A 25,739-nucleotide genomic window follows, 5' to 3' on the forward strand; every position below is an offset into this window, starting at 1 on the left:
ATATCAAAAAACTGAGGTAGTAACTCAGTCAGCTCCTGATTCATCTTTATTGCACGAGAAATATGGAGCCTTTGCCAGTCCAGTTGCTAGTTTCTGTTTCCAAAGAGAATACGTTCATCTGAGGTCTCTTAATTTTACACCGAATCCGATTTACGCCCTTGAACCCTAAAACCAGATACAATCAGTCCCTAAATTATTAAAACCGGTGCAAAGGAGGTCCGTCGGTGGTTTTGGCTGACGTGGCGTCGACGTAGCTGGTTTGACTAGGTCTCCGTCCCACGTGGCATTGATGTGGCAATTATGTCTAGGAAAATAATAAAAATTATGGACCTATATGCCAGCAACACAAAAAATAATTTAAAAATAGTGGGTCCCACATGTCATGTCAGCTACACAATAAAAAATAAATATGGTGGGGCCCACGTGAGCACCGTATGTCATTCTTAAATGACTAAATCAAATCCTCTTCTTCCTCCTCTCTCCGGCTCTCTCCCCTCTACTCCCTCTTCTCGCCGGTGGAGATAAGGACAGCGTGGAGAGGCGCGGCCTCCTCCACTCCTGCCCCCATGGGCTTAACGCCAGCGGCCGCGCCCCTCTCCTCATCGCTCGTCGTGCCTGCCTCCGCCTCCACCGCCGCACATACCACCAACACCAACACACCTCTCCCTATTGATGACGAGCACCCGTTCCGGTGGGAGAGGCGGCCAGCTACGAGCGGCCGTTCGAGCGGGAGAGGCTAGCGGAGGTCGGCGCGGGAGAGGCATGCGGTGGATGGGGGCTCGACGGCTGCGGGCAGCGGGCGCTCGTTGTTTGGCCTTGTTTGGCCTAGCAGCTTTCGATGATAGTGTGTGTGACCAGTGTGGAGGCTTTCGATGATATCCTCGTCTCCGCAAACCACCTGGATGGCACACCACGGACAAGAATTGTGTCTGGCCTTTTCGCTATCTTCCTCACAGGATTCCCTGAACAAAGCAAGCATCAATCCAAACTCCACCTAGCAAGAATCACAACTAAGAGCAGCATTTTCATTTTAAAAAATGAATTCCATACTGCTACTGAGGAGCTCGGAGGCGTAGAAATTCTCCCAAGACTTCTTCATTGCCCTGAAGTCATCGGAGGGCGGGATTTCGACGCTCATCCGAAACTTAACCCTCTCGAGGTTGAGCTCGATCCCGGCCAGCTTCTCGACCAGGGAGCTCCTCCACTGCAAGTACTTCTCCTCCTCCTGCTCACGGTTCATCTCCTCGGTCTCCTCATCATCATCCCCGTTGTGGCTGCGGGGGCGGAGGAATGAGAGGTCGCGGACGTGGAGGATGCCCGAAGTGACGGGCTCGTTGCGGCGAAGCTTATGCAGGTCGGGGAGGGACGCGGAGAGGTCGGAGTTGGGAAGGACGGGGAGGGAGAGGGGCGGGTCGCGGAGGGAAGGCGAGGTGCGCGGACTTGAGCTGCCAGATGGCAACAAGTGCATACCCATCAGGTTTCCCCGCCCCATACCCACACCCATGATGGTTAAATATTCTCACTTAAATACCCATACCTATCACGGGTACAAAATCATCCCCATACCCGCACCCGCGCGGGTAACGTGTACCCATACCCATATAATTGACAGTTTTGTACCACAATTAGCTATATTAGAACTGTAAACCCTCAATATTTTCTCTTGTAACCATGCTATTAACATTAGCGTTCAAAGGCGAGTAAAAAAATTCTACAACTACATTATATGATCAAGAAATCAAATAATAATTTCATATAACTAGACTAGAACAATGCTTAAGATGTGAAAGGAGTTTTATGTTATGATTTAGTAGTCGTTTTGACTTATGTTACTTATAGTTTTATGCTCAATCTACAGGTTTTTTTTACCACGGGTGGGTAAAGAACATACCTATACCCACGTACCCAATGGGTAAGAGTTTTCACCCATCAATAGACCCATGGGTATAAGAGTTAGAACGTGAATAACTCCTAATAGAATAAAAACCCGTCGGGCATCGGGTCATGGGTCCCCATTGCCATCTCTAGCTGCCACTCGTCGACGGGGCAGACAGATAGGTCGGCGCGGAAGGTGAGGAGAAGCTTGAGGCGTAGCCATGTGGGGCCCATGTGGGCCCCACCATATTTTTTTGGCTGACACGTGGACCCACCATTTTTAATTTTTTTTGCTAACATGTGGGACCCACCGTTTTTAAATTTTTTGTGTGGCTGACATGTGGGCCCATGATTTTTATTATTTTTCCAAGATATAATTGCCACGTCATCACCACGTCAATGTCACGTGAGACGGAGACCTAGTCAAACCAGCCATGTAGGCGTCACGTCAACCAAAACCGCCTTCAAAACCACTTAGGGGCCTCCTTTGCACCGGTTTTAACAGCTCTGGGACCAGTTGTATCTGGTTTTAGGGTTTAAGGACGAAAATCGGATTCGGTGTAAAATTAAGGGATCTCAGATGAACTTATTCCTTTCCAAAGGGCTCGTTTAGATATGGATATTAATCTTAGCCCATCTTATATTTATTCTTATTTTGATTTCTCCGGCCTATACACCTGGTTGGACTTGATTGAAATCCATCTTTCGAGTTTTTTTCCAGCAAGCACTGCATTGGCCGAGAATTGGGCCACTGTTCATCATGTACAGAGTACAGACTACAGCGGCGTCGTTCATTGGATCTTCCTCTTTTTTCTAACAGGACGTCTTGTGGAAAAACTTTTTTGGCCTACCCGTTGTATCTGCCTGTACTATGTGTGTACGATTTGAGGTCGCATTCATAGCCGGAGGAAAAGGTCCTGCGCATAACCTGTCTTTTTCCCTGGTCCATTCCGGGCTCATCTTTTTGCTTGTGTTTTAGTGGCGGTTAAAAAAAGGGTTTGTGTCGAGTACTACACTGATACATCACTGCCTCAAATGTTACGTTTCCCTTGCAACCCGAGCCAGGTGAGAATCGATTCTCAACCTGCCAAATTTCACTGGCCGGCCGGCACTGTGATAATATATCTGCAGCGTATGGTTTGAAGTTTGGACTATTTATGTGAGGTCTGGTTTAGTTACCAACTTTTTCTTCAAACTTTAAATTTTTCCATCGCATCAAAGGCTGTGTTTAGATGGTGGAAAAGTTGAGAAGTTTGGAGAAAGTTGTTAGTTTGGAGAAAAAATTGGTAGTTTATGTGTGTAGAAAGTTTTCGATGTGATGTGATGTGATGGAAAGTTGGAAATTTGGGAGGAACTAAACACAGCCAAAACTTTCCTACACACATAAACTTTTAACTTTTCCGTCACATCATTTCAATTTCAGTTAAACTTTCAATTTTAGCGTGAACTAAACACACCCTGAATCCTCAAGATTTCTTCGTGCGGCATGTTCCCCACAAATTGTCCAAAAGAGACTCGAATCGAACAGTGATCGAACTTTCATTAAGCGAAAGGGCTATACAGTATTTCTCGTCGGTGCCTCGTACTGGGGTCTGGGCTCGACTTAAATAGACGAGCTCATGCGACAACCTATATAATATCCGATGTGACAACCTATATAATTAACAGACGGATTCTGTAATTAGTTTTTTTATTAGTGCCTGAACACCTCATGCAATAACCTATATAATATCCGATGTGACACGCTAAAATTTTACACAATGAATCTAAACATCCCCTCAGTCATCTTGCAAATTCCTTTCTGGGTGGAGCGACTTATGAAATGGATGCCTTACGTTGCGTGCGCGGAGAAAAGCTTTGGTTTGGATTTCGCCGCAGCGCAGTGCGCCTCACCGAATGATGGCACGGTGCACCTCACTCACCTCTCAAAGCCACTTTCTTTACCCTTCCTCTCTCTCTCAAAAAAAAAAAAACCGTTTTCTGATGCCCTTTTTTGCCATCTCCGTGGACATATTTCTCCTGCAAAGATGAACCAGTCAAGGTTGGGTCCAGCCGGAGTAGCACCGACCGAGCAGCTTCGAGTTTCCACGGCGGGCGGGCGGGCTTGTGGTGTGGTGGTTCGTGGTGCAAAAATTCACGGATGTCATGTGAAGGTTGGTTGGGACTTGGGACTTGGGACAGCGAGCGTACTACGCTCTACCTGTACCTGCCTGGTGGTGGACGTGGTTGGTTGAATGGTTGGCGTGTATCTTCTCCAGTACCGTATGTTCCCGTCTCGAGACGAGACGAGACGACACCGTCGGTGGACCACGAATCCCATCAGTTTTTTCCCTTGTCACCACGGCGCGACACAAATAAAAACACAACACGGAGTGGCTTGCGACACCGGCAGGTGAGTATTTAGTAATCCCTCCGTTTCACAATGTAAGATTTTCTAGCATTATATATATATTAATAAATCTAAACACATATATATCTAGATTTATTAATATCAAAATAAATATAAAAAATACTAAAAAGTTCTACATTATGAAACAGAGAAAGTAGAAAAGTGTGATCGCCAGGCAAGCCGGAGGGAGGGCTTGTGCTTCTCTGATGCACCGTCTCGTCTCGTCGGCGTCCTACCTGATGCACCGTGATCCCCAGTGACCATACCAGCGTCGTCGTACTATGGTACAGGTCGCACAGGCTGAGCAGCGAGTACAGACGCAGACACGCTACCTGCTTGCTTTGCTGCTACTTCCAGGGGGTAGGAATAGTTACTCCGTAAAGACCGTAATACTCTCTCTTTGTTAAACAAAAAAAACTAACCTAGATGAAAATGAGATACTCCACATTGGCTGCGTTCGGGAACCCTCACTCCCTCGCACAAAAAATGAAGCAGCGATTAGCGTTTGATTAATTAAGTATTTGCTATTTTTTATCAAAAATAGATCAATATGATTTTTTTAAACAACTTTCGTTACAGAAACTTTTTAAAAAAAACACACCGTTTTGCAGTTTGAAAAACGTACGTGTGGAAAACGAGAAATAGGGGTCGCAGCCTGACGGAGGAAATACATCTATATCATGTACAGACTTACTCTCTTTTAAAAAAAATCTCAACCCAAGTAAAAATAGGACAACATAAAACAATGAATTTAGATAGCCCTTAAATTTGAACAGATGACTATCCAGATTTGTTGTCTTAGGTTATGTTTCATCCTCATTTATATTAAATATTTTTAAGACAGGGAGAGTAAGTTTGTACTAGTATACGATAAAAGACGTACTATTTTCATAAAAAAAAGTAAATCTGAGATTGAGTTTAACACAGTATGATATTAGTACAATCAATCTAAACAGGTTGATGGGAGTATGGGACAGAGGGAGTACTGTGTAAGGGCGTGTTTAGTTGGGGAAAAGAAAATTTTTTGGTGTAACATCGGACGTTTGACCAGATGTCCGAAAGGGTTTTCGGGCACGAATAAAAAAACTAATTTCAGAACTCGTCGGGAAATCGCGAGATGAATCTTTTGAGCCTAATTAAGCCGTCATTAGCACATGTTGGTTACTGTAGCACTTATGGCTATCACGGACTAATTAGGCTCAAAAGATTCGTCTTGCTATTTCCCCCGTAACTGTGCAATTAGTTTTTTTTATTTATATTTAATACTCCATACATGTGTCCAAAGATTCGATGTGATGTTTTTGGAAAAAACTTTTTAGGGACTAAATGGGCCCTAAAGTGCATCGGTCCTTTTAAGAAAAAAATAGAGGGAGTAGAGTGGAGTATATCATTACCAACCAACCAGTCCGGTCCTCTGCGGCTCTGACTCCTTAACGTATCGATCGTAAAGAGCGGCCACCGACAGGCACGGGTCGCCGCGTGTGCGGTGCCGTGCGTCTACAGTCTGCGGACGCGACTCGACGCCATTCTCTGCGTCGGTTGATCGTCCCGTTTGTGATCGCCTCGCCGCAGGCAAGTACTACAAAAGTCAGCTATAAACCCACATTAATATATAGTCAGCTGTAATACAAAGTCTAAAACGTTAGGTGTATGAGACATGGGCCTATATATTAATACTAATGATGTAGTATATATTTATATTACATGTATAGATGAGCTATTAAATTGATTATAAATGATTTGAAACTAGTAGATAGCTACACTGCTAAACTTGCTTTAAAAAGCATTTTTTAGGTGCCCAACCAAACACCGTACCGAGCCACCGGGCGCATGGGCGAGAGCGACACGCTGAGGAGGCGGAGGCGCGCCGCGCCGTTGGTTCGGATGGACGGGCGCGTCACGGCCTCACGGCTGCAAGCACCGCACCAAGTTAAAACCAGAGGCCAGTCGCCATCGCGGAAAATCTGTCACGACTCAGCGTCGCGTCCACCCAACGATCTCGCTCGCTTTCTCCGCCTCCTTCGCTTTTTAATCTCTCATCTCAGGATGAGGAGTACTACTGTACAGCAAGCAGGTCAGCCTCCCCTCCAACGACCACCACTCTTGTGTCTCCTCCCTCCCCATTTTTTTCTTAAATCCACACATCATCGCCAATAATACTACTACCGTTTTGTATCGTCTTAAATCACCGGCAGCGAGTTTCAAAAAAAAAAAAAAATCACCGGCAGCATAGTTTAACACATTGTTCCTGGTTCATCGCACCGCGAACAAACTGCAAGTCATCCATCAATAATAATAAAAGGAAGCTGATTTTCTTTTTGAGAACAAATACAAAGCTGATTAGTAGTTGATTGATCGAACAGATATAAACCAGTTGGATACTTGGATTGATGTCTCTACATTGCTCCTTTGCTTTCTTTTTCTCCAGCGATGATGACGGTGATGATAATGATGATGATGATAGCTAGATGCTTCGGTTGGGATCGTAACAAACAGTGGTCGCTCACAAGGCAAACAAGACCTCATCAAAATTTGTTTTTATCAATCAAAAGTTATTAGTACTGCTCCTATCCATCATCACATTGCTTTCTCTGTTAAAATAATCAATCGTCATTATTATATTGCTATCAGAGCAAGTTTAATAGTATAGCCCACTACTAGTTTCAAATCATCTATAACCAATGTAATAGCCAATTGATAGAATAGTTACTTACTATACTATTAATACTTGGTCTCATATGTCATACATACATTACATCTTAAAGTTCGTGCTGTAGCTGGCTATAGATCTGTAGCCCGCTGCTTTTCTCTTCTTTCTTTTATCTCTTTAAAATATATTTATAGCAGGCTTATAGCCTGCTATTGGACGTGCTATTACTTGTCAAATTATTGCTTAAGCCATGGATGGCAGTATGGCCCTAGTACTACCACAGAACCACTACAAGTAATAGTACTCGAAGGTAAGCAAAAGGCAGTGCTGATTCCACGCAGGGAGGCCGGCAGCAGAGGCGGATTCGTGGATTGGAGCTCACGTCTTCCTCCCCTAACCCGGATGGGGAAAAACAACCTCCCGTGGCCAAATCCTTCGGTTTTTTGGGGGCTGGGCGGTCCTTGTTCCACGCCACAACTTTTTTAGGTTTTCCACCCCGCTGTGCTGCGTCCAGAAAGGAGAAAAGCTGGCTTTTAATAGCAGGAAAACATCGTGACATTTTGCACCACTACCTATTGTGATCTCGTCGCTTACGTAGCACGTCTAAACTGTGCAACTAATTTTGTACTAGCGGTTTCTGAAGTACTCATTCCTTCTCACGAAAAACCAACTTCTACAACAATACTTTCGGATTCGTAACCAAAGGTTATTTTTTTATGTGACGGAATTAGTACTTAGTACTTATCGTCTTTTTTTCTCTCTATGTGTTGTATTTATCTTGAAACAAATTCTAGTTTGTTGCTGAGTTATTCTCAATCCGTTTCATGCCTGCGAGGTTTTTTCTGTTTTTTCTAGAGCTATCAGTTGCTTCATGCTTCTTAAAAACACGTTTTCTAAATAAAATCTTTTACTCTATTACTTAGATAACTTATTCTGAGCTATACGTTAATTTTATTTCTTAAAATATTTAATTTATTTTTATAGTAAAGTAGTTAATCAGTAAGAATAATCGGGTGAAATAATCCGCATTGTATGCCTAAACTTCGGCCTTGTTCGTTTCTTCAATAAAATTTTAAATTCTTGTGGCACGTTTTTCAAAGTGCTAAGCGGTGTATTTTGTGCAAAAACTTTTTATATGAGAGTTGCTCTAAAATATCAATATCAGATTAATCCATTTTTCAAGTTTGTAATAATTAAAACTTAATTAATCACACGTTATTACCACTTTATTTTACGTGAAACACTTAATCTTCATATCTTCATCTTCAGGAGATTCAAACACCACCTTCGTTCCTAATTTTGTAACAATTTACTTTGCCTAAACTTTGTTCTAGTAGATATTTTGTCACAGAAGTGTATTTCTTTATACATACATGCAGCGAATACCCGCAGCATTTCAACACAGAAAATTACCTGTGCGCACATACTGTATCACAGTAACATTACACAAAGAATATACAACTACTTTATTATCGCGAATCTTTTCAGATACTACTCCTACATACAATGTTTTAACTTGCAATTAATCAAGCCTCGTGACCTGCAAGTTAATGCCGAGCTGCCCCGAGTAAATTGAGGTCATGACTCATGACTCATGAGTACCCCCAGCCACCTAACAGGGAAGCATGAAGCCACGATGAACACACAAAATACCAGCAATAAATCATAAATGTACTAGCAACTGCTAGTAAATTCACTACACTCTCCGTGACTAAAGATTGAGCTTCTAACTGAAGATTATCACCGACACATAGCGAGACAAATCATCATCATATAATTAATTTAATACAACTATTATAACTTGAAAATTAGATTTGTTTAAATTGTCAAAGAAACTTTTATATAGAAAAGTTTTGCATAAAACACATCGCTTCACATTTTAGAAAACGTGCTAATAAAAAGCTGGAGAAAATCTCGGCCTAGAAGGTGAATTGAAATTAGGCCGAACTTCTAACTTTTCCATCATATCAAAACTTTCCTATACACATAAACTTCTAATTTTTTTCTTCGAACTTCCAATTTTAGTCAAACTTTCAATTTTGGCGTAGAACTAAATACACCCTTACCCTTTTTGTGGTGAAGCTGGAAATCATCATAGATTTTTGTGGTGTATGGTTCCATGTATCATTGAATACGCCATCATTTACTAGTGCTGGTACACTGATTTTCAACATAGGATGCTTTTTTTTTTTCACCTTCTACAGTCAAATTTTTTGACTTCAGTAACAGGTTTGTTTATGACATCAGGAAACCAGTAATTCAAAAGCATGTGAAACACAAGTGATTCTGAAAACCTTAATAAGGCTACTAATTTTCAACATTGGAGTAGTATTTAACTAGGACCAATAAGCATATTTACAAGAAGAGCTTTCAAGTATACTGCTAATTATTCTGTCTCTCAAGCAAAGAAATTTAGGGCCCTCAATGTACCAGACTTCTGAATGTATAGTAATCTTCAATTTATAGAAGAATTAATTTGATAAGCAGTAAAAGAGCATATTCAATTTATATGAATATATTACTCTTAACTAACTTCAAGTTTAAATATATAGTAATCTTTTCTTTCAAGGGATATACTAACTCCGTCTAGAAAAATAATACTATAATTATTAACTTTGCACCTAGACAACCTGGACAATGTCCATGTACATAGCCAAAATTGTCTTATTTTAAGAACGGGTTGATACAAGTTTTCTAATGTTAGCGCATATTTTTTTCTTATAAAAATATATTTAAATTACACGTATTTTTTTTGGGTGGGGGAGATATACGCGTTTTCTAATGATGGCACTAATTTCTTTCTTCTACTAACTTGCATGTTTTGTTAGGAAAACTCTGAATGACTTCCTAACAAATTCTCTTTTTACCTCTGCAAAAATAATTCTTTTTTCATTTCTCAAAAGAAAAAGAAGAAAAGAGATTATGCGGATATGCCCTTGCAAACCGGGGCAGTGGACGAAAATTTCTCTGGCAAGTGGACTGGCGAGCACACTCTCCACCAGTAGAAAAAAATGCCAACCTCAAACCAGGTCAAAAAAGCAGATTTGACAGCATGCTTCTTTGGTGCCTCCACCGCCTGCATGATAAAAAAAAATTCCTCCAGCTAAAGATAAAAACAATTTAAAAAATTTACTGTATATCACAACAACAAAAAAAGTCACAAATAATATCCACTTTCCCTTTTTTTCCAAATTCTCTCTCTCTACAGTCTAACACACATGCTGACAAAGGAGATCTCCACATCAAAGAAACATGACATCATAATCTTGGCAAACTTCCAAACCCTACAACAACCTTTCTCCCTCAAAAAAAATCATTTTAATATATTTTAATCAACCACCAAAAGTAAAAAAAAAACAAATCAGCACCAGCATAGCTGCCACTTGTCCTGCACCTGCAAAATCTACTACCCCATTATTCTCTATCAAATCAGTGCATGATCACTAGGGACAGGCCCCCCTAGAGAGAGAAAGTAGAGAGAAGGAGAAAAGTGTGCACTCCTAGAGAGAGAAAGAGAGAAAAGTGTGTACTGCTGGACCTACTAGTAGGGTCCAACAACTACCGTTTTAGAGAGAGAAAAAGAGTTCTCTCTCCCATAAACCTTCTCCCTCTCTCTCTCTAAATTCTCTCTCCTCCTCCACTATTTCTTCCTCCCCTTTATCTTTCCGGGGCGCTGCCGGCCTCAAGTCTCCTCTTCCACCCCTCCACTTGCTGGTGCGGTGCTGCGGGCCGACGAGGCCGAGAAGGGTAGGCTGCTTCTCGATCCTTCACGCGTCCTGGTGATTGATTTTTCTTTTCGTTGGGGAATTTTTTTTTGGACCTGCATTCCGTAGGAGGGAGGGATAGATTGGAAGAGGGAGTTCTTGATTGGGGTTTTAATCTGTGTGTTGGTTCTTGGATTCTTTTTTTTTCTTTTTGTTCTGGTCTGGGTTTTCTGATCGGTTCTATATCTGGGTTTTCTTTTCGATCTCGTTTTCGATTTTTTTTTTTTTGCGATTTATAGGGTTTAATCTCCGCTCGTTTCTGTGTTCTTGAGGGCAGAAAATTCCTCGAGTTTTCTTTTTGTTCGTTGTAACTGACCTTCCGCGTTGGTGGTTTTCAGAATTTTGGACTTGTTGATGAGGGAACTGCTGATTGTGAGTCAAGAACAATTGTGAAGAGGTGAGAATGGGGGTGATAATTGATTAATCAGTAAAGGAATATCTTTTTCTTGTTTTTGTTTAGATTCTCTGTATGGTGTTGCTTTTATTATGTTTTAATAATCACTTCTCAATATAGCTAGGCGTACAAGCTAAGGAATCTATAAAAAAAAGATCATATGTTGCCTTGCACTTGAATCTTTAGAACGCTTCTATTTTGGTTCATGATGAATTATATAACAACAGTATAGCATCTATTTGTTTCTTGATGAATACTGGAATTGTGTTCCATATCAAATCCATCTGATTGCTCTGTTCTTGACTCCATGGAGTTTCTTGATACTGACACTAGAATAAACCCACTTCCCAAGTCGTCGTAGTGTTAAAGAAAAGGTGGAATTATAGAATTTAAGTTATTGACACAATAAAATCTGCAGTGAGAAGAAAGCTAGAGAAGATCAAATGGCAGCTGAATCCTCCCCGGTTCCACAAACCTCCTCTGAATCGATTGCGCAGAAGATGGGCTTCTTCAGGGTCCCTGACCTTCTTGTCAAACTGAGCAGCAAATGTTTGATTGAGCTGGATGCAGTCCGCAGCCCAACATCGCCCCTAGACCTCATATTCTTCCCAGGCCTCGGTGCCAAATCGCCGAGGTCGTCTTTCCTTGGTGACAGGGTTGGGCTTGGACTGGTGGATTCACTTACTGATGATAGCTCCACTCCCTTGGGCAGCAGGAAGGTTCTTCTTGGATCTGAGATGAGGATTACTGATAATGTAACTTCCAAGAACAGCTTCACTGCTCCTGTCGAAGCTGGGGTGGTTGATCAGAAGGATGAGAGTATGTGTGATGACCTGAAGGGTAGTTTCATGTCTCTGGATGACATTGTCAATTCAGAGGATTACACCCGTGTTGTTTGTCGTGGTCCTAACCCTAGGACAACCCACTTCTTTGGAGATCATGTTTTAGAATTTGAAGGTGAGCAGCTGATGCCTGATGAGAGTAAGAGTGAGGAGAGTTTGCCCCCTCGTCTGGAAGAGGGTATGATGAGCTTCTGTTATTTTTGCGGTGAGAAACTCGAAGAAGGGAAAGACATCTACGTCTATCAGTAAGTGATCCAGTATTATAGTAGATGCATCATCGTTGTGGATATTTTTGTTGTTGTATTCAAGAAACCTGTAGTTGTTTCGAGGGTTATCCTTGTTTCGATCCTTTCTTTATGTTTGGTATTCTATCTTTCAATCATAGGGGTGACAAAGCCTTTTGCAGCATGGAGTGCCGGGAGAATTTCATGGAAGATGAGATGGAAGAAGGCGAACCCGATCTCTCTGCACCTCCTAGCAGCCCAGTCGCCAACGATGGTTGTATTTTCCAACTGATCCAGTGAACGAGCATCAGTAAACAACTTGATATGGTCTTATCTGAAGTGCTGTCCGAGGTTAATAAGTTGCAGCCATGGATGTGATCATAGTTCATTGAGTTGTTGCCTGAAGATTTTGTCTGCCACGGCACTGATGAATTTACCTATTGATTTCTTAATTTTACTTACCCGGATCCTCGAATTTTTGGAGGAGCCAGAACGGTGACTTTGCTTCCGGTCATATTATTATTTTGGTCGGAAAGGGCGTGCGTCTGAGTTTGAATTTGTGTTTGCTTGAACCTCATCTTCAATCGGCTGTCATGTTGACACCATTGATCACTATCATGTATCTGAATATATGTGCTTCTGCTCTTTCTGGCAGAAAGGAAGTGCTAATCTTCAAGTTTACTAATAAATGATAATCATGATGTATCTGTCATGATGATGATGTTTGATTCTCATAAAATCCATGATGCTCGATTCTTATGTGGCAATCACTCCTGGATTGTTGGCAGGATGTAAGAGCATTTATCTGCAATCTTGCATGATGATTTTCTGTCAAAAAAAAATATTGCATGATGATGCGCATATCAATCAGGAAATGTTAGCAGTAGTTTTCATGTTGCTGCTAAGTTAGCATTTCACGCTACTTATCAGTGCCAAATGATGTTATTCATGTCAATTGGTTCAGGGGTTACCAATCTTAAAAGGCTGGGTCGCTGTTTTCATCGGCTCAGGAGTATCTGTCCCTTAAAACTTCACAGTGTGGATGTTGTTTTCGTTTCAGGTTTTGAAGTCAGTTTTGTTGTGAAGTGAGCTTAGTTTAACTTGGTAGGTTTCTTGTAATAGAACTAGCCTATTTATTTAGGTTCAAGTTCTATAGTTAACACGAGTACTCGTATTTATAACTAATTATTCTTTTAGTAGTAAGTGAGGCGTCTGTGATAACGAATTCATCAATCTCGAGATGCATAGGGATAGGGAGCATATGTACTGTGTTTCTTTAGAAAAGTCACTTTTGTTCGTCCATATGGCCAATAGTGCCAGATTTGCTTCTGTAACCTGTAACATTTGCTTCTTTAAGATCCTCCCTAATGATGATTGCAAAATTTGTGAACCTCTCATCTCAAATTCCAAAACCTCCCAAAACGAATTTGAATTTCAGACAGAGGAGAGAGAGAGAGAGAGAGAGAGAGAGAGAAAGAGTGTGTGTGTCAAGTCCAAATTAAATCCAAATTGCCTGATAGACTGATATCGTTAAGAAACTGATCTGAAGCTCGTTCATAACCGAATCTCTCTTTCTTTCTTTTTGATTGAGAGGATAATAATAGTATAAAAAGCGTTCGTAAATTGCTCACGCGGGCCATCTTTATATGGGCCGAAAAAGAAAAAAATCCGGCCCAACTCCAACGCCGCTTCGCTTCCCTTCGACTATACCTTCGCCTTCGCGAGGGCAAACCCGTTCCTGTTCGTCGACGGCCGCGTCCCCAGCGACGACGCGCGACATGGTCAAGCTGGACATCGAGGACCACGAGCGCCGCCACCCTTGCATCGACGTCTCGGGCTTGCTCGCGCGCTACGACGAGCGGGAGGAGAGGAGGCTTCGCGCCGGGAACAAGCGGGCTAAGCTCCTCGCCAAGTTTGTGTTAGGAACCCTAACGAGGAATCTCTCAATTAACTGGAATTACGAGTACGCATACAATCTCTCAATCCGAAGGATTGAGCCGCCGCCGCCGCCTGCGCCACCGCGCGGTTCCAGTTCATCGCTGCCTTCTTCATCGTCCTTTGTTTCACGTACTCACTTCGGATTAAAAATATTTATGCCATGATTAAAGAATATTTCATCATAAATTAAGTCACAATAAAATATAATTATATATTTTTTTAATAAGATAATGATTAAATGTATCTTAAAAAGTTAATGATGTCATTCATTAAAATTAAGAGGGAGTATATTACAACAAGATTTGACAGCACACACTCTCTCACACGCCAACCACCCTGCCAGCTGGCTACTAGGCTCACTTGGCCCATTGGTCCCTGGTGTATCGAGAGTTGGGCTTCCTCCGTCTTGGCCCAAGTGGAGCGAAAGGTTCCTGTAGCTTGTCCGGCACGCCTCCTCCATTACGATTTGCAGCTTCTAGCTTGAAGTCCAGCTTCCCTCCTTGGTCCTCCATGGTCTCAGCTTCTTCTTCTTGGGTTCCACCATCTTGTTCTTGTTTGTCTGGTTCCTTGGAGTGCTCGTGTCCCCCCTTGAGTCCTCCAGGCCGCCTTGGTGAAGGCCTGACAAGCACCTACTCTTGAAACCAGCTTGCCCCCAAGACGGTGCATGCGGAAATCTTGTCTGCAGATCAACCATGTCCTCCCAAGTTGCATCACCCGCCGCAATTCCTGTCGAATGGGTTAACAATTGAATAGTAGTGGTTTTACTTTTCTTAGTCAAGTGATAATCAACGAATTGGTGGGGTATCTGCAAGTGGTCTAGAGTGGCAGGTAATTCAGTTTGAACAGGGTGAGAAAAACCCTTTGCTCCCTTCAGCTGTGAGACATGGAACACATGATGGATCTGACATGATGGTGGTAATTGCAAACGATAAGCAACTGCTTCCACTCTGGCAGAAACTGGAAAGGGTCCAAAATAACGAAACGATAACTTGTGACTTGCTTTGGTGGCCACATATGATTGCACATAAGGTTGCAATTTGAGATAGACCCACTCCCCTAGCTGGAATTCTCCGAAACTCTTTTTATGTCAGCAAGATGTTTCATGTGTTGTTGAGCCCGGTTCAAGTGATGTTGCAGCAATTGTTGCATCAATCCTCTTTGCTTCAGCCTGTGATTCAGAGCAGGCACAACACGGTCATTCATATTGATGCCAAAGTGGCTTGGGCTATACCCATAGAGAACTTTAAATGGTGTTTTACCCAGTGTGGAGTGGTAAGTGTTATTGTACCATAACTCTACTAAATACAATCAAGATGACCATTTAGTGGGTGTAGCATGAACAAAACATCTCAAATAAATTTTCAGGCATTAATTTACTCTTTCTGTTTGGCCATCTGTTTGGGGGTGATATGAAGAGCTCAAATGTAATTTTGTACCAAATCTAATGAAAAGTTGTTCCCAGAATTGGCTAGTGAATATTTATCTCTATCGATATGATGATTTTAGGCAAGCCATGGAATTTGTAAACATGTTGCAGAAACTGAATGGCTACACTGCTAGCGGTAAAAGGATGGTCCAAGGGAATAAAATGTGCATAATTTGAAATTTTGTACACCACTACGAGGATATATTTATAATGGTTAGATTTTGGTAGTCCCTCTATGAAATCCAATGATATGGTCTGCCATGCACCTTCATGCACTAGTAAGGGTTGAAGTAATACCGGGTATTTAGCCTTGTCTTGTTTAGCCTATAGACAAATTTGACAAGTTTGCAATCTGCTCTGGATCATTTTTTTCATGCTAGACTAAGCAAACATTCCCTTAATTCTTCTTTAGGTGGTAGGAAACCCAGAGTGGCCACCTATAGGTGTGGCATGCAAAGCATCAATTACTTGTGCTGAAGTTCTGCATCTTGCCCCAACCAGATTTTGTTCTCGTATTTCAAAATGCCCTGCTACAGGGTAAAACCTAGTTTAGCTGCAGGATCAATGATCAAATCTACAGCCAGGTGTGTGGCATGAGCATCTTTTTCATAACTTTGCATGACTTCTTGCAACCACAGAGTTACACATTTTGATATGGACACTAACTCAGCTTTGTCATCATGCTCCTTCCTGGATAGTGTATCTGCTGTAGAGTTACTCACCCCCTTTCTATAGCATATGCGGTATTGTAGACCCATTAATTTAGTATAGGCCTTCTGTTGCCATGGCGTGTGTAATCTTTGTTCAGAGAGATGTTTCAGACTATGGTGGTCAGTCAAAATTAGGAACTCCCCATGTTGTAGGTAAGTCCTCTAGTGTTCTATAGCCAGCAAAATGGTCATGTACTCCTTTCCGTATGTGGATAACCCTCTTGATTTTGGACCTAAGGCTCTGCTAAGAAATGCCATAGGATGTGTTTCCTGTGACAGTACTGCCCCAATCCCTAGCTCACTGGCATCAGTTTCCACTGTGAACTGCTTACAAAAATCTGGCAAGGCCAATGCAGGGGCAGAAACTAGTGCTTGCTTCAAGTGTTGGAAAGTCTATTCAGTTTCTTTTGTCCATTTATAGGGTATGCCTTTCCTTAGTAATTCAGTCAAGGGTTGCTGATGACTCCAAATCCTCTAACAAATTTTCTATAGTATCCTGCCAATCCTAGAAATCCTCTCAACTTTTTCACAGCAGTAGGAATTGCCCAATTGACAACATCTTGTATCTTCTTTGGATCAGTTGATACTCCCTTAGGCCCAATTATATGTCCCAGATAGGCAACTTCCTGTTGTGCAAATGAGCACTTGCTTAGCCTAACCTTTCGGTTTTTATTTGCTAGCAATTGCAACACAATTCTCAAGTGAGTCAAATGTGCTGATAGACTGGGCTGTAGATTAGTATGTCATCAAAAAACACTAGAGCACTAAAAAATGTGGTTGGAGGACTCCAAAAGATATGACTTTGTATTCATAGTGCCCTGAATGTGTCTGAAAGGCTATTTTAGGTTCTTCTCCCTCTGCCATCCTTATTTGATGATGTCTTTCCCTTAAGTCTAATTTAGAGAACCATTGGGATCCAGCCAACTCACCCAGCAACTCTTCAATAATGGGCACTGGGTACTTGCCTTTTATGGTGATTGCATTCAGTTGCCTATAGTCAATGCATAATCTCCATTTCAGCTACTTGTTTTTCAAACTCATTTTTAAGGGCTGGTTTATGCCTATAGGGTCTTAAATTCACTGGTTTGCCTCCTTCAATCAGGGGAATATGTGATCACAAGCTCTTGGAGGAGGTAATCCAGCGAGGGTTCTTCGAACAGCTCCTGGAATTCCTGCACAATTGGTTGAACAGATTCTGAGATTTTAGGTTTAATTTACTCCTTAGCTGGTTACAATTGTATCACACATACAACACTGTTTTAGCCATTCCATTAAGCTGGTGAAGTGAGGTTGCTTCACACAAATCCAGTTTGGGTATTAAGCCTTGTAGCCTTATCAATTATTATTATTATTACTATTATAATTATTTTTGTGCCTGACATGTGGGTCCCACTAACACGTAGGTGTCATCGTGGCATGCTACATCAGCGTACGAAGTGGGTTAGAGCCCTTTTGGACCTACATGACACTCATGACAAGTTCAGAGACCCGAAAATGCATTTTCATAGTTTAGAGACACCCGCACAAGTTTAAGGATCTTCAACATGGATGTACAACCCAAAAATTTCCTAGCCTAAGACCCTTGTAGGAAAATATAGTAAAAAATAAAAAAAATACTCTTGTCATGTGAAGTGTGAAATCGAAGTGTGGTCATCTCGGTCCCGTATCGTGTTCGTTTTTTCGCTTCCTCGCCATATCGTGTTGTTATAGCAACAGTCATCATGCCAGATGACAACTACGAGTCCGAGACAAAGGCAGCAAATTGGCAAGCAAGGACGCATCACGATGTCATAGCAGCAGTTACCACAACAGACAACAATTAGGAGTATGAAATAGGGACAACAAACTAGCATGGCAAGGGCGCATCGTGTTGTCATAGTAGTAGTCATCACGCTAGACGGTAACTAGGAATCCGAGATGGAGGCAGCAAACTAGCATGACAAGGATGAGAGGTTATCAAGCAGTCAAGCCGACATGCCAACAAGCTGGAAAGGGCAAATGCCGTGGCACGACGTCCGCGCCTCTCTAGCGGCCAGCGGATAGCAAGGTGGCAAGGGCGGCGCATGATGGTAAGTTGGAGCACCCAAATCTCAAATCCTAGATACATCACTGATCATCAGCATACATGACTCTTGTTTTTATAACGGTTTAGGAGTTGAAGTCCGGCGGTTCGAAATGGAAAATTGGAACGTCCGTGACCACAACGTAGGTCATTGACAACATCAACGTGCACGTATAGAGCAGGATGACCCGTATTCCCATGCGACTAGGTTGGGGTTGTTAGCCAAAATCAGCCAACACACTGTAGCGATCACCTAAACCACAACAGAGGAGGACGAAGTAGCATAGGATAATAAAACGGTGCAAACCACATGTGCAGTGCAAACAAACCTGAAAACTACAGCGTGATCTTACAAATAGACGTATGATATTTATCCACATCATTATAAAAACTTTTATACTCTTAAATTTAAATGGGCTATTTAGGAAAGGAAAGAAGAAGAGAGAATAACTTATCAGTAAACCCGACTGGACACCAAACAGAGAGACAATATTACCCCTTGGAAATGGAGGAAAAAAGCATCAATACTGCGTACGTCAAGAAGATACTTGACCAACATTTACTTCTGTTGCCTCAAAATTATAAGTTCTCTCTTCTTGGTTGGAAATAAAACGAGCATTTTTTTCTAGCAGGACTACACCAGTGACAAATGCTACAAATTCGGGCATAGATTTGATGCATTTATCTTGGAGCATGTAAGAAACAACACTTCTCACTTTTGTTTATTTCTCTTCTCCACATAAGCTTATAGCCGGTTTATAGCCCACTACTATATATCCTTCCCCTTTATACTTTTTTTTGGCGGGGAAGCTTCCACTTAATATTTAACACTACACAAATGCATTTTTTCTCCATTTTGCCCTTGTGGCTGCACAGAGAAGGATCTAGAACTATCTTGGGTGCCAAAAAGTTACACTAGTGCTAATCCAGTACTATCATAGTTACCAAGGAATACAATAGTTATCATCTGGATCAATACTTTTCTCACAAGAGGTTTGTTAGTAGGGGTAATTTGAAGGTTGTTCTTGTTCACTTTGATGCCTAAATCAATCTTACCAAATGTTGGCATTGCTAATATTTGGTAATTAAGGTTGAGAAGTGTAAAAGTTGTTGTTTAGTTTGTTACCATTGTCAAGATGTTGTGAGAGGAAGATTCTAGAATTACCAAAATTTGGTAATGGAGGCAAGTTTTGGTAATGTTTAGATTTATACCTTGCCAATTTTTTGTAAAGCCAAAACTTGGTAACAAGGGCCTGTTCACTTTGATGTCATTTTCAACCTTACCAAATTTTGGTAAAGTTGCCAAAAAAGTTGCTACATTTAGTTTGCTGCCAAATTTTGGTAACTATATAAGAAATCATGCCAAAATTTTGGCAAATTTTGGCAAATTTTGGCAGGTAAGGTTTTTTTTGGCATCAAAGTGAACAGGTTGCAAATCTCCTTGGTCTTTATCTTGTCAAAATTCGATTGCCTAAGTATGTGCGCATTGGTCAAAAGTGTCAAGTAAATGTAAACGGAGGGAGTATATACATTAAGCTATGTGAACAAAGGAATGTTGCCACTTCTGCATAAATTTTGCATATATTTACAGACAGATAGCTTGTCAATTTGAGATATATCACAAGTATTTGAATCACTGATGCAGCAGCACCTTCATGCTCTCTTTTAAGGCAAATCCTGTACTTAATCACATTTTTTTCTGCCGTTATTTGCTTGGACAACATTGTGATTGTTTTTGAAGATTATGTTTGTGTGGTGATTGGTGAAGAAAGAAAGGTTTGCATTTGATCTCACCCTTATTTCTTAAAAACTGGACATTAGGTCTCTGAAGCTGAAGCAGTGTTCTGATTCTTGAGCAGGGATTTTGGTATTCTTTACCAAAAGAGGAAAGGAGATTCTTCATTTTTGTTCTCAGTACTGATTCTTGAGGCGGGATTTTGGTGTTCTTTACCAAAAGAGGAAAGTAGATTCTTCATTTTTGTTCTCAATACTGAATTACTAATTCTTGAAGCGGGATTTTGGTGTCCTTTGCCAAAAGAGGATAGGAGATTCTTCATTTTTGTTAAGCTGCCAATATGACGACTGAAGAGTAGAGCATTTACTTCTCTGGCTAAAAAAGTGAGGCCAACAATTTTGAATTGTATATTGTTGTAAGTTGTAACTGTTGTCACTGTCGTAAATGGTCTGTTGAGCGTTGTACGGACGTAACGTATATTTGTCAATTGTGTAGTCTGTCTACGATGCTGATACGATGATTACTTCGATGGTTCATCCATATGTTGAAGTGTTCATTCTTTTAAAGTTTCTTCGCTGAATGAAAGGGTCTTCGCCTATGCCATTCAAATATTAACAATTGCTATATATCATCATACTCTTGTCAAACCATAAGTTTAAACTTTAAAGTACGTCATTATAGTGAGAGTAAGATGGGGACAGGGGGAGTAGAATAATTGGAAATTTGGGAGAGGAAGGATTCGTGGGCAGCTGAATCCGATGGGCATTTGGTGTTAATCCAATTTCCGAGCAAACAAGAAGATAGTAAAACATAAAAGCACACAGCACCAGTCGAGATTGCGTAATAAGAACAGTCGAGATTATGGAGTGGTGTGTGATCATGTAGATACAAGACTGGACACAGTAATTACTTGGCAACGGCAAAACATATACTTAGTCTCTTTCCCTAACCATTCATTATACATGTAGAAGAACACTCTGCGTAATTCCATCAGATTTGCAAATGGCTATTCCAAAACAAAACAGCATAGTGTAAGTCTGTGACTAACTGGCAAAACCATTTTCCGGACATTTCGGCAGTTACTCTAGCTGCAGCACCTGGCTCCTCAAATCATGCATTCCTCAGGTATAGTGGTCCCTGGCTACAAGTCATCCTAGTATTCATTCTAGGAGAACAATCAAGGCCTGGATAACACACATGAACATAAAAAAAAATGCAGAGCTTATTCTGTGAAACCAGTTAATACAAACAAAACTAGTTATTTTGACTTCTTCTGATCAGGTGCTCTTGATCCTATAATGCTACAGATGGGTTGTTCCGGTGACTGAAGCAACTTCAGAGCTGGGTGAACTTTGAGATCACGCATCAACAGTTTCTGTCCGACATCCAACTCACTTAAATCCACCTCAATGTATGGTGGCACTATGTCAGCAGGGCACAGATACTTGACAGTTCGTTTTATGGTGTTGAAGTAAGCCCCTGTAGTTTCAAAGACAGTCACATTATAATGCTTTTAAACAGAACCTTGATGAAAAGAAAAGGCTCACGCATGAATAATGACTTGGAATAAAGTGCAGGAAGAAGAACTAAAATGGAATGCATCTGCAATGCAGGTCGACACTAACTGTGTGGCCAGAGTTTTCGGAATGGTTTCTTCACTTAGCATTTCATGATTTTCAAATCGTGTAATTTGACCCAGTCCAGGAGGAAATTAAAGTTTCCCCCAAACCCCCCTTCCAAAGGGATAGGAAAGGTACACTAAATAACACCAGACTGTTTAGTGTTGTTCAAGAGAAATGAGACATTTTCATTAGCACTATACAATACAGATGATTCCAACCAACTTAAATAGCAAATGTTTCATAATATTGTTCCATGTAATACATCAGATGCACAGAAGACATTATGCCAAGCTACCTTAGGTCTAAGCCTTTTATGTTGAAAATACCAGGAGAACATTTTTGTTTGGCATCTAATATAAGTTTTAAGTAACACAGGCGCATCAAATGAAATGTGGAAGCATATGCTACATACCTTTCCTGAGACCAGGCGATGCATCCTCTCCGATGAACATCAAAGGAACATCTATCTTGAGTAGGGCTGAAGAAGGGGCTCTCATGAATGTCACATTCAGAGGCTCATCAGTTCCTGCATGTAAGTGTACCTGAAAATATGCATGTTCACATAAGTCTTCCCCCAAAAAATCACATATAACAGAGTGTGAGGAAGGATTCCTGAAAATCCATTACATTAATTGCTACAGGCCCACAATTGCACAACTTATTATAGCATTCACCTTTGCATAGAGATATTTTTGGAGATATACAGGCCAGTTTGCAACTGATATTGTAAGGTAGAAGGCAATGTATGATTTAATCTGATTTATTTCTTGCATTCTGAACTAGAAGAAGCCCATCATTTATACTTCATTGATCAAAGAACCATGTCTTCAAGTAGCAGTTAATATTGGTTACAACAGTAACAACACAGTACTGTTTATCTTATTATGAGGCCATCATTGACACTAGACAAATTGACAAAAAATATTTAGGGAACCAACACAGCCACACATTGTTCGTAAAAAACAGCAGCTAAGTAGAATATGTAAATGATGTCGCATTGCGCAGATTGATTGAAGAATATATGAGCAAACAAGCATTCCTATAGATTGATTGATGGGGCATACAAGTTCAAGACCCCACAGCCCCAAACTGCGCGGTATGATGCAAGTCTTTCACTTTTTTTTTTGTTGGGCATAACAGTCTCTGACGTATCAATTTAGCCAGACCAAAGGATACCGAAGTGGATTTTGGCCAACTTCAAAGGAAACGCATATTCGAGTTTCAGAGGTTGGTCTCAGAAAGCCATTTGTAGGAAGAAAGCTCATGTTACTTCCCTCAAGAGCTATCGAACCAGAAAGGGATGCTCCTAAAACAAGAAATTGACGAGATTTCCGTAAGACAAAGGCATTGAGCATCAGTCTTCATGCTGCTGCATCTAAGAGTTTTTGCGGTGCATACATTTTCAGTTCATTGAGCACTACATACTAGAGCGCATTTTTCATCTACACTAAATCATCTTCCAGTATTCTACAGACCAAATCAAAGTCATAGCCCAGGCTAAAGAAACATCACCACAGAACAATATTTGTATCTCGAGGAGAAAGAAGCAAGTTAGGCGTATCACCAAACCTTGCGGGGAAGGACGCGGACGCTCTCGATGAGCTCCCCCTGGCCGGCGTGCTCGGACCAGACCTGGAGGCGGAAGAGGCGGGAGAGGAAGAAGGAGCGGCCGAGGTGGTCGACGAGCTTGCGGATCTGCTTGGACTGCACGGACACCAGCCGCTTGTTGCCGCCCTCCTGCCCGTTCTCCTGCTCGAACACGATGGCCGGCACCCGCCCGGCCTTCCGCTCCTTGGCCGCCACGTGCCGCCCCGAGGAGGCGCGCGGCACGGCGAGGATGAGCTCGTCGTGCTTCGCGTCCGGCCGCGGGTGGCCCGGGAGGTAGTCGAACGGCGGCGACAGGAGGTCCGCGTCGTGGTGGTGGTGGTGGTCCGCGGTGACCGCCTCCGCGGCGGCGGCGGAGGAGGAGAGGTGGCGGCCGAGGAGGGGGAGGATGGGAAGGGTGTGGAGGGGTCGCCGGAGCAGCATGGCCATGGCGGCCGGCGCCGGCGGCGTGTGGGGTGTAGGGGTTTTTGGGGGGAGGAGGGAGGAATGGTGGGTGGGCTGGGTGGAGGAGAGTGGGGTGGAGTGTGTGGGGGAAGAGGAGGTGAGTGGGCCGTGGGCCTTCGAGGGTTTGGGTTTGGTGGGCTGAGATTGTTTGGGCCTAAGAATATTTCATGGGCCGGAGTGAGAATGGGTCCAGTTCGGCCTAAAAAGTCATTTTTACGGAGAAAAATGAAATAAGTTCACTTTTGGTCCCTCATATTGAAATTCGTCCCCAACCACAGTACCAGATACGACGCGTCCCTTAACTCCTAAAATCAATGCAAATAAGGTCCCAAGTCAGTTTGGATAGTGGTTTTGGCTGACGTGGCACCTATGTGACATTGACGCGGCACATATAGTGGGACCCACATATCAGTGATAATATAATTAAAAATAAAAAAATTGTAGTGGGACCCACATCTCCCATTCCAATCTTCTCCTCCCCAACATGCTGCCGTTGATGCGAACCGCCGTCGGCGTTTTCGATGTCTACTAGCTCTGCCGCTTGCGGCCCCCGCCGTGGCCTCTCGCTAGCAAGCGACACACTCGCGCAAACAGCTTGTCTGCCCATGTTGACGCTTGACAACAGCCGATGAACATCGTCTTGGGCAGCACGAAGTACAACTTCTCCGCCCGAAGCAACTCGGCGTGGGCCAATGTCGGCGGGTGGTCGTCGAAGTAGTGCTAAAATGAGATGAAAAAAACTGACGATGGTGCTAAAATCAGGAATAGGGTGAGCTTTTCGATGCTATTTAAGTGAACAAGTAACATTTGGTGCTATAGAACCAGAAACAATTTTATCAATTATTTATGAATAAAACTTTTTTATATGTATTCTTAGTGGTTTAAAAACCAACTCTGGAAAATAGACCACGATTAGGAAAAAAACTAATATATTTTTTAAAAATTAAAATTTGGTTATCAACAAGTAGACAATTAGAAAAGCCTGGCTGATATGAATTTGTGATAAATTTATTCATAAAATATGGCTTATATATAATATGAATTCTCATGTAAAGTACATACACAAAAATGGTTTACATTATGGTTACCTTTCGAAAGCACTTATATCCATTTTTCATAACGAGTTAGCTAAAAAAACTAGATTCGAAAATACAATAATCATGCCAACCACAAGATGTCTCAAAAGTAAGCTAATCAAGCAAGAATGATATAAACCTCAAATTAGTTTAGCCAAATGCCAGGTACTCTTGCATACGTAGCCCCCGGAATCCAGGATCAATCAGGCTTCACCTTTGCAGCCACTAATCATACTTATCAGCCGCTCAATCAGAGTGACAACGCCACATGGACCAACCACAAAATAGACCCCCTGGACCCACAATCCAGTGAGAGAGACACCACACACTCCCCACAATATAATTTCCTCCAGCGTCCTCTCTCCGTCCGGTTCCGTAATTCCTAATGTTTTGATAAGATTTGTGACAAATTTTTATAATTTTAACTAGCAATAATTTTAAAAATATGTAGTTTAAAGACACTAGTACAATATATATAGATTTGTCTTATAAAATAGTACTCCCTCCATTTTTATATTATAAGTCATTTGATACTTTTCTTAGTCAAACTTTTTTTAACTCTGATCAAGTTTGTAAAATATATACTAATATTTTCAATGCAAAATAAACACATTATTAATTTTTCTTACAAAATAGTACTCCCTCTGTTTTCATATTATAAGTCATGTGACACTTTTCTTAGTCAAACTTTTTTTAATTTTGATTAAGTTTGTAAAAAATACTAATATTTTCAATGTAAAATAAATATATTATTAAAATATATTAAATATTAGATTTAATGTAACAAATTTAGTATTGTAGATGTTGCTAATTTTTTCTATAAACTTACTCAATCAAAAAAAATCTTGGACTGTGAAAAAAAATTAAACGACTTATAATATGGAACAGAGAGTATAACAAAAGTAAAATTTTATTTATTTATTTATTATATATGTTATAATAAAAATATAGTGAAAGTTATATTTTGAAAACGTGTCTGAAAC

At 41.4% G+C, this 25,739-nt stretch overlaps 3 protein-coding genes across 4 annotated transcripts; 1 reads left to right on the plus strand and 2 right to left on the minus strand.

The window, feature by feature from the left end:
- Positions 1-71: 71 nt before the first annotated feature.
- Positions 72-1,662, minus strand: LOC127759902 (uncharacterized). The gene is made up of 2 exons (XM_052284119.1): positions 1,051-1,662; positions 72-962 (listed from the first exon to the last, which is right to left on the minus strand). Exons 1-2 carry the CDS (start codon positions 1,502-1,504, stop codon positions 826-828), a joined length of 591 nt encoding a protein of 196 aa, XP_052140079.1. The 5' UTR covers positions 1,505-1,662; the 3' UTR covers positions 72-825.
- Positions 1,663-10,517: 8,855 nt separating this feature from the next.
- On the plus strand, positions 10,518-12,877 carry LOC127762436 (FCS-Like Zinc finger 10-like). 2 transcript variants are annotated; one of them, XM_052286951.1, is made up of 4 exons: positions 10,518-10,661; positions 11,017-11,075; positions 11,491-12,159; positions 12,300-12,877. In XM_052286951.1, the coding sequence occupies exons 3-4, from the start codon at positions 11,516-11,518 to the stop codon at positions 12,436-12,438; spliced, it is 783 nt and encodes a 260-aa protein (XP_052142911.1). In that variant the 5' UTR covers positions 10,518-10,661; positions 11,017-11,075; positions 11,491-11,515; the 3' UTR covers positions 12,439-12,877. The 2 variants fall into 2 exon arrangements, with proteins under 2 accessions (XP_052142911.1, XP_052142918.1); XM_052286958.1 differs by having other exon boundaries at positions 10,531-10,693.
- Positions 12,878-20,915: 8,038 nt separating this feature from the next.
- LOC127764650 (uncharacterized) lies at positions 20,916-23,725 on the minus strand. Its single transcript, XM_052289559.1, has 3 exons — positions 23,201-23,725; positions 22,044-22,173; positions 20,916-21,488 (listed from the first exon to the last, which is right to left on the minus strand). Exons 1-3 carry the CDS (start codon positions 23,663-23,665, stop codon positions 21,268-21,270), a joined length of 816 nt encoding a protein of 271 aa, XP_052145519.1. The 5' UTR covers positions 23,666-23,725; the 3' UTR covers positions 20,916-21,267.
- Between the last annotated feature and the right edge of the window lie 2,014 nt (positions 23,726-25,739).

The sequence above is a fragment of the Oryza glaberrima genome, chromosome 1, assembly GCF_000147395.1.
Source record: "Oryza glaberrima chromosome 1, OglaRS2, whole genome shotgun sequence".
NCBI lineage: Eukaryota > Viridiplantae > Streptophyta > Magnoliopsida > Poales > Poaceae > Oryza > Oryza glaberrima.

Coding starts and splice junctions, on each gene's coding strand:
- LOC127759902 (XM_052284119.1), bottom strand. CDS start 1,504: ATGGGTGTGGGTATGGGGCGGGGAAACCTGATGGGTATGCACTTGTTG. Junction 963..1,050: donor CTCCGAGCTCCTCAGTAGCA/GTATGGAATTCA, acceptor TGCTTTGTTCAG/GGAATCCTGTGAGGAAGATA.
- LOC127762436 (XM_052286951.1), top strand. CDS start 11,516: ATGGCAGCTGAATCCTCCCCGGTTCCACAAACCTCCTCTGAATCGATT. Junction 12,160..12,299: donor AAAGACATCTACGTCTATCA/GTAAGTGATCCA, acceptor TTTCAATCATAG/GGGTGACAAAGCCTTTTGCA.
- LOC127764650 (XM_052289559.1), bottom strand. CDS start 23,665: ATGGCCATGCTGCTCCGGCGACCCCTCCACACCCTTCCCATCCTCCCC. Junction 22,174..23,200: donor TCCGCGTCCTTCCCCGCAAG/GTTTGGTGATAC, acceptor GCATATTTTCAG/GTACACTTACATGCAGGAAC. Junction 21,489..22,043: donor ATCGCCTGGTCTCAGGAAAG/GTATGTAGCATA, acceptor TTGAAACTACAG/GGGCTTACTTCAACACCATA.